Here is a 10,362-nt window from a genome sequence, read left to right as displayed (position 1 = left end):
AGTTAGATTGTTGTATCGCTGCACAACTGACCTTCAACTGACTCTATCAATAGTTAGAGGTCAGCTAACTGAATACAACTAAAAATAGTAGAGTTCAGGCTTCTGTAAACAACTAAAAATAACTGAACTAGATTGCTAAAAGTTAGCAATCACACATGCATGACTGAACTCCAAGCCCACTAACTTGAATTTACTAAGCTAACTTAGTGACAAGAGCTATTTCACACTAGTTAACTGCCTCCAAGTTGTTATGTTGATGTGGAAATTCGATTCACTCAATTTGACTAAGGCTAAAGTCAAATTGAGCCTTTCTTGCTACATTTTCTAACACTTACTCAAAAAACCAACATTCTATGCTAGATGCCAGATGAAAGAAGTACTTTTTTGTTGGTTATGATAATGTAATGAAGGGATATAGATTTTAGGATCCTATTTCCCACAAAATCGTGATTTGTAGAGACGTAGTATTTGATGAATCCTCTCTCATCAAATTAGACAATGTAGATGTTGAAGTGAAACAGGAACATGTACTACAACATCAAGAAATTCAATTTGAAACTCAGTCATCCACATAAACAAGGAAGCAAAAAGAAGCGTCAAAAAAAGAAGAATATAAGGGCACAAAAAGTTGTACACAGAAATATGGAAGCACCACAACCAACATTAAGGAGATCTACATGGGACAAAAATCCTTCTAATAGGTATGAGTATTATGTTTCATATGTTTCTTTGATTACTAATGGTGGGGAACCTTCGTGTTACCAAGAAGCAATGAATGATACTAAAAGCACCAAATGGAAAAATAACAATGAAAAAAGAAATGGATACCTTGGAGACGAACAAAATATGGGACTTTGTAGAACTCCTAAAGGACAGAAGGGTTATTGGTTACAAGTGGGTCTATATATTAGCACTAGTTGCTTTATTTGACCTTGAGTTGGAGTAGTCACATGTTAAAACAACATTTCTACATAGAGATTTGGATGAGGATATATATATGGGAAAACGAAAATGGTTTGTTCAAGATCACAAGATAAGGTTTGCTTACAAACTCAAGAAGTCGTTGTATGGCCTAAAGCAATCTCCTAAGCAATGGTATAAAAAGTTTGAAAGTCATTGTGAGCCAAAACGTTTCTAGAAGTGAGCATGACCATTGCGTTTATTTCAAAAGTTTAAATGACATATTCGCTATCTTGGTATTTTGTGTTGATAATAAGTTTGTCATAAGAAAAATCACGGTTGAGATCAACATGTTAAAGGCTTAGTTGCTTGGGACTTCTGATATGAAGGATCTAGGAGCAACAAAGCAAATTTTGTGCATTGCAACACATAGAGATAGGAAAAATTGTAAGATTTGGTTATCACAACACAATGGTAAAAATACTCATGAAGTTTGGTATGAATAATGTGAAACCTATAAATATCCATTTACTTCCAATTTTAAGGTTCCTTCAAGATTATGTCCTAGTAAACAAGAAAATGACTATAGTTCTCGTATATTTTAGGCCAATGTTGTAGGATGTTTAATGTATGTGATGGTATATACTAGACTAGATATTTCACATGTAGTTGCTATTGTTAATAGATACATGGAAAATACATGAAAAAAAGGTCATTAGGCAGTAGTGAAACAAGTATTTTGATATCTTAAAAGCACAAGAAACTATTGCATCACCTTTGATGGTTGTGGTGATTCAGTTTGTGGTTATATTGATTCAGATTTTGCAAGTGTTTTGGACAATAGAAGATTTACTTTAGGTCATGTCTTTATTCTTGTAGGAGGATCTATTAGTTCGATGTCAAAGCTTCAAGAAACAATTGCTTTATCCACTACTAAGGCATAATATATCACTATCTTGCATGCATTCAAAGAGACAATTTGGTTAAAGGGTCTTCTGGGTGAGTTTGGAAATAAGCAAGACAAGATGAATGTATTATGTGATAGTCAAATGGCTACACATTTGGCTATTAATCTAGTGTATCATAGCAAGACAAAGCACATTGATATTAAATGTCATCTTCTAAGACAAGTTATTGATGAAGGTAGAGCAAATCTCAAGAAGGTTCATACTTAAGAAAATTGTGCAGACATGTTCACAAAACCAATATTGTCAAAGAAGTTGCAGTGGAGTTTGGCTTCCCTTGGCTTGCAAAAAAAGATGATGAAATGAGCTTGGGAAAGCTATCAAGTAAATTGTTATCAAGGTGGATATTGTTAGTTTTGTGACAACAATATGTTTTTCAACATATGATTGTTTCTCTTATGAATGGTGGGGGTTTCAAAATATTTCTTTTCACATTCTAAAAATGCAAAGCAAGAATTGTATACATGCATATAGTGTGAACTATGTATATATCCCACAAAAAATTTTAACAATAAAATCATATATTTTTTTCCCTATAATAAATTTATAAATATTATTATATTTCATTTATTTTCTACAATTTATTTTAAAATTGTATATACATATATACATATATATTCAAAATCATCAATTTATTAATATTATGCCACATATAAATTCTTTGTTAACATTAACAACTTTGTATAAAGCTCATTGCAGTTATATTGATGTCGATCACTGAAACAAATTGACCATCCTACAATCCAATCTAGAGATTAACGTTAACGGCTTACTAAGTTTGACACACAATTTGGAGTGTGAGAGATTTTTTTTTCCCTTCCAACAATTTGGAGTGTGAGAGATTTTTTTTTCTTCTAACAATTTGGAGTGTGAGAGATGATAGTTGCTGAAGAGTTTGACACACAATTTGGAGTGCGAGAGATTTTTTTTTCCCTTTCAACAATTTGGAGTGTGAGAGATTTTTTTTCCTTCTAACAATTTGGAGTGTGAGAGATGATAGTTGCTGAAGTTTTTATTTTCAAGGTTATATGTTTGACAAAGATCTTAATTTTTCTTTTTCTTTTAAATGATATTGAAAGTAAACTTAAAAAAAATTAAGAGACAATTCATATAAGTGTGAATAACAAAATTTAAAATTATTATAATCAGTATAGATCTATTTTAATTTCGGATCTAATTATTATAATTAACCTAGAGTTATCTTGATTTGGATTTACTAAACTCTTAGAGAATCAAATCTCTTTTCACTCTAAAAAAGGTTTGCAGTTAAAAAGATTCCTTCATGTGATGGAATTTTAAATATTAACTAATTTGCATCTCTAAATCTATATTTACATTTTTACATTTTTAAAGTCACTTAATATAATTATGAAATTACTATACAAATTATCAAATAACAAATGACATTATAGAATACATATTTATTTTTATCTTTTCACATTTATTGAATATAATTATAAATTACTATGCAAATTATCAAATAACTAATAACATTTTATGAATAACTGTTTAGCTTTTAAATTTGAACCACTTTTATAAAATTTGAATTTTAACCACTGTATACTATACAAAGATTCTGAATTTTATCTTCCTTTGCCAACAAAGACAAATACTTGAACCACTTTTATAAAATTTGAATTTTAACCACTGTATACTATACAAAGATTCTGAATTTTATCTTCCTTTGCCAACAAAGACAAATACTTGGAGAGACATTTTCTTCTTAAAAAGTGTTGTTATGGATGACCATTTCTTCTTAAAAGGTATGTAATTATGGACGACCATTGATAAGCTGGTGGCTTGATGAGAAGTCTTACACAAGGGCAACCAATATTTACAATTCTATTGACCGAATAAAACTGTATATCCCAAAATAATATACTTATATCCAATAACCAACCCATACAACCCCCCACAGTATTGGTTGCCCTACACCAAGCCCCTGCCCCTGGTCCAACTTTACCCAATTATCTTTTTTAACCATTTATTCAATCCCCTGCTCATTAAAACAATCACAATTCACTCACAGGGTCAGGCCACCCCATGAGAACATTACCATGCAGTGAAGAAAAACGAGGAGCACTAACGATCTCCCTTCTGCAACTCCACTTAAAGCTCCACTGGCACATAGAACTGAGCTCCCACAGGGCCACCGACTGCTCTTTCAGGACCTTGGCCGTGGAGGGACTCTTGGAAAGAACCACCTCATACCCATCGTTCAACTGGTCCACACCCTCGGGAAATAACTGCCAAATCAGGCTTCCTGCACCGGCTCCTCCCTTCCTAGCCGATGCTAGAATGCTCTCGTACACATTCTGTATGAAGGTGTCTCTGTAGCTGCTGGTATAACCTGGATCTCTGCTTGATGTCCCAAACTCTGCAAACACAACAGGCATTTTCAAAGTCTTCTCGCAGTCTCGGATGTGTGACATGGTCCAGTTTCTAGCGAATGACAGGTGAGCTGGAGATATGGATTGGGAAATCCTTCGTGCAATCGAAAAGGAAGCGAAAGAGGGACTTGTCAGTAGTGTTTTGCTGTAAATTGTAATATGGGTTGAGGATTAAGATTGATTTATGCTAATTTGCAACCTTACCAGCTGTCTGGATAAATATGTACAGAGGCAAAATCAATGCCCAGTGCTTGGTGATTCCTTATGAAGTCTGTGCCTACTTGCTGAGCAAAACTGTTAGGGTTGAATATAGCTCTGTCCGGACTTGAAGGTCCATAGAACCCTTCAACACCAATCTCCAACAGATGCTTAGGATCAATAGATTTCACATAGAAGGCCATCTCCTGAATCCATTCCTGATAATGAAATTAATGTCAACGTTAGGATTTCTTGTGACATTTACAATTGACATTTAATTTCAATCATTTTTTTTACATTTTTTTGGGCCTCTTTCTTTTCTCTGATGACGATTGGTGGAGTGTCCACAGTTTTCTTGTACACAGTTCATATCTGAAATAAACAAGCAGTATGGAAATTCTGTTGCAAAAAATTTTCTGACTATGATAGGCCTATTCAACCATCTTTATTTAGATTACTAATTTTATAAATATTCTGAAATTCAAGGGAAAAATAAAAACAAATAAATTTGATTGTAGATTCTAAAAATATATTCTGAAATTAGATAAACTAAAATGAAGTCAATTTTATTTTTGACATCACTCTTATCATTCCAGAATATTTCCTAGAATGGACAATCTAATTAAGTACCTCCATCCAACTATATAAAACAGGAAGAGTTTTCATGCATCCTGAACTCTGCTAAATCTTTGAAATATTTTGATAAATTCAAAATTCAAGTTTTGAAGTTCTGCATAATTTTTCATTTTAAATGGATCTCGATCACTTAGGCAAAATTCTTTACCGATAAAATTTTAAATTGATCTCGATAATTCAAATATCTGAATTGCAAATCAATGAAAACTCTAACTTCTTATATCAATGGCTGGAAAAACTTTGCTATACCATTATACAGCTCTGTAAACATTCTGCAAACTAGTCTACGAAGTAATAGAAACTTGGTTTCACTTCAGAGGGCACGGTATGCATGAACATGCCTACCTGTAACGTGTCACCGGAGGGATCAGACAGGCAGCGAGGTTCGTTCATGAGCTCCCATGCAAATATGGTTGGGTCGTCCTTGTATGCAACGTTGGTCACAGTGTTCACTCTCCTCAAAACGTTCTGAAATAACGAATGTAACGTGACTAGGATCAATGAAATCAGAGCTTATAAATCAGAAAACTGTATGAACAGACGAAAATTTGGCTATAATTAGTACTTGGTTGTCTGTAACTTTGATCAATTTCTATTGTAACCTAGATTTTAAAATCTAAATTATGTACAAACCAGAGAATATCTAGGAGTATAAATCAGAGAAAAACATTTGGGTTATTCGGAAGTTTAACAGAAATTTGTGAAGTAGAACTGTTAAATCTATCTATAGGACCATGCACCTTAACGTGGTTTTTGAAGTAAGCCTTAAGCGTAGCATGAGAAAAGAATGCATCCTCAGAACTCAAATCCAAGCCCGCGCTGTTTCCCCATTGCAGGTACTGTGACTTCCCTCCGAATGCATCCCAGTTATTAGACAAGCTCAGGATAAGCCGAATGCCATAATTCCGGGCCTCACTGATTACAAAATCTAAAGCCTAGCAAAATACAAATCCAATTTTCAGTTTATTTCTGTGCTTAATAGATGGTCCATCTTGATAAAGAACCAGCACAAAGCACTAGAGAATTTAGACATCAAAGTGTTCAGGGTTAAGCTAAACATTAACATCAAAGTGATCAGGGTTAAGCTAAACATTAACATCAAAGTGGTGTATGATTTGTTTAGGCTGGGCAATTTGAATACTCAAATTTGGAAGTGTATATATTTTATTTTTCTGAATTTCAACTTGTAAGTATTTATAAGGAACACCTTTTCTTAACCATTAAAAGCCATTAGACATCCATTTGAATACTAAAATTTGGAGGTGTAAATATTTTATTTCTCTGAATTTCAACTTGTAAATGTTTATAAAAGAACACATTTTCTTAACCATTAAAAACTATTAGACATCATGCCTAGCTATTTGACTACTAAAATTAGAATGTGTACATATTCTAAATTGTAAATTTTAAGATATAAATTAAAAAACACATATTTTTAACCATTACACCCATCAAAAACATGCATATTGCTGGACAATCCATAAGCTAATATCTACAGTCTCACCTTAAAGACATCCTCGTCATAAACGCCCGGAGATTTTTGAAGAGCCCTCCATCCTCCATCATTGAAAGCCCAGGTTCGTCCTACCGTGAGCCCGACCGAGGCTGCCTGCTGGAATACCTCGCTAACTTTGGATTTGGTAGAAGGGTCAACAGCAAGCAACATCAACCAATATGTGTTAAATCCATTCACATAAAATGGAAAACCATTCACCACAAACTGTGTGCCTGTGGTCTGAACAAAATCCCAATAATCTTCCTGGCTGCTACCCCCTTCAAAATCCTGCCAATCATCTTCGTCAGAGCCGATATAGGCTGCACCAGTGCCCAATTGAAGCCAAGTCGACAGCAACAATAAGAATTGGATCCAAAGCCATGCGTACCCAGTTATTGTCCCCATGGCTTCGTGCTTCTTAGGGTTACTGTAATTTGATTGGGATATAGATACAAGTGTGTGGGGCTAGATGGTTGGGTGGGCAATGGGTTCCCTTTCCAGCAAAGTCAGTATTCCTGAAAGGAAAACCAAATGCTACTCGTCCTTTTTGCAAGTCACGATATCCACACTTCTTATCGTTTAAGATTTTAGCTAAGTTCCTGTAACACATTAGTTTTCTCTGCTCTGTGATGGACCCTGAGTACTATCTCTGGTGTGACAGCTTTCATAAAATGGCAAATTACACAAGCCCCACAACTCTTACTGTATAATGTTTTAGCAGGAAGTGTCTGTTCCAGATTTGTTGTCTCTGACATAGATGGATCCTATCTCTTGTATGATGGTTTTCATAAAATGGCAGGACACCCCATTCAAAATAGGCAGAGAGAAAAACTTGATTTTAATCCACCAATACAAGTATAAATGTCTTCAATGTCATAGCATTCCTAAAATGGTGATGAGCCCACTGCTTTTTGTTGAAATTTGACTTCCTAACTTCTAGGTAAAGGATTTTTAATCTAAATTTTTAATTCAGATTTTACTTTTTGTTTAATTAAAAGATGTTTTTGGTATTGTTTTCGTTTAGATTTTACTTTTTGTTTAATTAAAAGATGTTTTTGGTACTGCTTTTTTGGGTTATTGAGGAAATTGAAAATAAGGGGAAGGGAGAGGAAACTGAAAATGAGGGGAAGGGAAAACATGTTATATACCTAGGGGATAATATGGGGTACCAAGGGAGGTACTTAAGGTAATAATGTAATAATGGATAGGCCATAGTAATAAATAAGGTGGTTAACCCATATCGTGTAAGGGACCACAAGTAGTTAGTAATAATGTAATGGGCCCATGGTATTAGTTTGATAGTATGAGGGAACCATGGTAATGACCCATGGTATTGTATGTATGAGGCCTATATAAAGGCTAGAGACTCCATGTCAAGGAATTAATGTCAATGATTATTGTATGAACAGGCATATGGCTTGTGGAGCGTTCTCCTTCCTTAAGGAGTGAATGTATGGTGTTGCCCTACATTAAGGGTTTGATCAATAAAGAATCATTTCATATTATTTCTGGGTTTATTTGCATTGTCTTATATTTTCATATCAAATCTATAGTATTTCCGGGTTAGATTTATAACAAAATTTTTTTGGGAATTTAGTTCAATTTATTTATCTTTCAATATCTATAATTGTAACATTTTTCGGTAAACTTCGGTAAAAATGCATAGGATTAGAATTTTTTTACAGAATTTACTAGCATGTAATATTCTCAATAACGTATTCCATATTCTCTAACTAACTATTACATAAAATCATCATCATTACATAAATTAACTTTAGAAATGGAATAGCAAGTCACATAACGTAACAACCATTGTTGCAGCATATTAACATAAAGCTCCTTGTTGTAACCTTACATCATTATCATTGTCCATTTAATTAGGCTAGTTAATCACATATTTGATGATGTAAGTGTCAATGTCATGCAAGGAAGCAACATCATTAGAATGACATAATAGGCAAGCACATCAATGGACACTAAGATACTGTGGAAACCCTGAAGAGAAAAACCATGAAACGTTTAGTTTATTAAACGTTTCATGAGGGTGTTCACCCCTCACTCAATGGTAGTAAGGGAGTTCATCCCTTGACCATTGTTAACATTTTTACAAAGAAATATCATCTTAAATTCAATCATAACTAGCTAGAGCCTATTACATTAATCATGATATCATTTACCCCACATTTCCTCCATCAATGTGTCTTTCTGCCTTGGTTATTCCCTACAGTGGATTATCTTGTGCTTGACAATCCTTCGATTTGCATGGACTGTTAGTTCATTGTCTGCCATAACATTAAATATAATTCATCCTTTGCATAAGTCACAATCATTTCCTGCAATTACTAATGTCAGCGACTCTGACATCGTGATTATATAAAACATTTCTCAATCTCAAACAATAAGCCTCGACTAGTTATACTTTAAACATATTTTCATGATCCACTTTCTTGCACATGCGCTAATTAAAAGTACATAATTCCACTGACATGTCTATTTGTTCATGCATGTGTAAGGCTATAACACATGGTTATCCATCCAAACCTCACATGCATAAAGTAAAATGCATGAAGATTATCAAGGCATACTCATCTATCCACACTTCACATGCATTATAAGAAAAGGAGCAGATGCATTTCACCTCTGCCTACAAGAATCTGGTAATATTTAAAAGAACATTAACATTAAAGCATAAGGAACATTTGTGTACATCACATATTCATACTTGACCCTCAACATGGGCCCCATAGTCTATAAAAGCAAATTTGACAGGGAATCATGAACCTTCTACATAATATTGTTATTTACAAAATATCTTGTAAATTTTACTTTGCACATACATCAATGTTCTCAATATTTCAATACTGTAGAAAGGTATTGGTCATGTTGCTTTTCATAACCCATTTCCATGCTTTAAAAGTAAGCATGACAAATAAGGATACATTCCAGATGCTACTTCCAAAGAATTAAAATAAAATAAAATAAAATAAAAAATAAAAAACTGTTTTAGAAGCAACAGTTAAGGGAATAGCACCAATTGAGCTACCCCTTGGGACGTGATATCATGTACTTAATCATTCCAAAGAAGCATATTAAAATATAATGGGCCTTGCACCAACATAATATCAACTAGGAAAATCTTTGCACATAATCATATAGAAAACTAAGGAAGAATACTCAAATATTCACTAGGTATTCTATTAAAAGCTAGCAACTGACTAGTAGTTGACATAAGCTTGGGAGAACCCATAGCTTACCAACCTGAGGAGGATAAAATACTTGTGAAGACTCCATCCATTATACCTTAGTAAATGTTACATGAATAACCTTCAACCCTTACTTGGAAGGGTGTAGAAGAGGGAAGGTTAGGCTCAAGAAGATTATTCCAATCAAAGGAAACCATCTTAGAACTTGGAGGGATCATGCTCGAAGTGAGTGGAATGTCCCCTTGCTTAAAATGTTTTCAACTAATAATGAAGAAAATATGGTTAGTAAACACATCACCCTCCAAAATAAGAGTGGGATTAGCTAAATATTTCATCAACTTGGCCCCTTTATCAACTAATGGTTAGATAGGTTGTTGGAAAACATGATTAGTAGAAACTTCACTCTCTAAAAGAAGAGTGGGATTGGTCGAAGACTCTATGGGCTTGACCATTTCATCAACCAATGGTTGAAAATGTTATTGGGAAACTAAAGGTGGTTTAATATCAAAATATCCTTGACATAGGAGCCACACTTTTTGTACTTATGGAATAGCAAGGCATGGATAAGTAAGGTG

At 34.0% G+C, this 10,362-nt stretch overlaps 1 protein-coding gene across 1 annotated transcript; it reads right to left on the bottom strand.

The window, feature by feature from the left end:
- Positions 1-3,639: 3,639 nt before the first annotated feature.
- Positions 3,640-7,343, bottom strand: LOC149181211 (mannan endo-1,4-beta-mannosidase 6-like). The gene is made up of 5 exons (XM_089418287.1): positions 6,594-7,343; positions 5,830-6,024; positions 5,435-5,557; positions 4,460-4,671; positions 3,640-4,349 (listed from the first exon to the last, which is right to left on the bottom strand). Exons 1-5 carry the CDS (start codon positions 6,987-6,989, stop codon positions 3,878-3,880), a joined length of 1,398 nt encoding a protein of 465 aa, XP_089274413.1. The 5' UTR covers positions 6,990-7,343; the 3' UTR covers positions 3,640-3,877.
- Between the last annotated feature and the right edge of the window lie 3,019 nt (positions 7,344-10,362).

Source organism: Pinus tabuliformis, chromosome 3_2, assembly GCF_031772625.1.
Source record: "Pinus tabuliformis cultivar Carrire ecotype Pingquan chromosome 3_2, CPIR1, whole genome shotgun sequence".
Lineage (NCBI taxonomy): Eukaryota > Viridiplantae > Streptophyta > Pinopsida > Pinales > Pinaceae > Pinus > Pinus tabuliformis.
The sequence above is the reverse complement of the archived record's forward strand: the minus strand, read 5'-3'. Positions and strand labels throughout refer to the sequence as shown.

Excerpts from the sequence above, each read along its gene's own strand:
- LOC149181211 (XM_089418287.1), bottom strand. The coding sequence starts at position 6,989 with ATGGGGACAATAACTGGGTACGCATGGCTTTGGATCCAATTCTTATTG. Across the intron at positions 6,025-6,593 it reads ATGACGAGGATGTCTTTAAG|GCTTTAGATTTTGTAATCAG; the intron begins GTGAGACTGTAG and ends GTATTTTGCTAG. Across the intron at positions 4,350-4,459 it reads CATATTTATCCAGACAGCTG|GATTTCCCAATCCATATCTC; the intron begins GTAAGGTTGCAA and ends GATTGCACGAAG.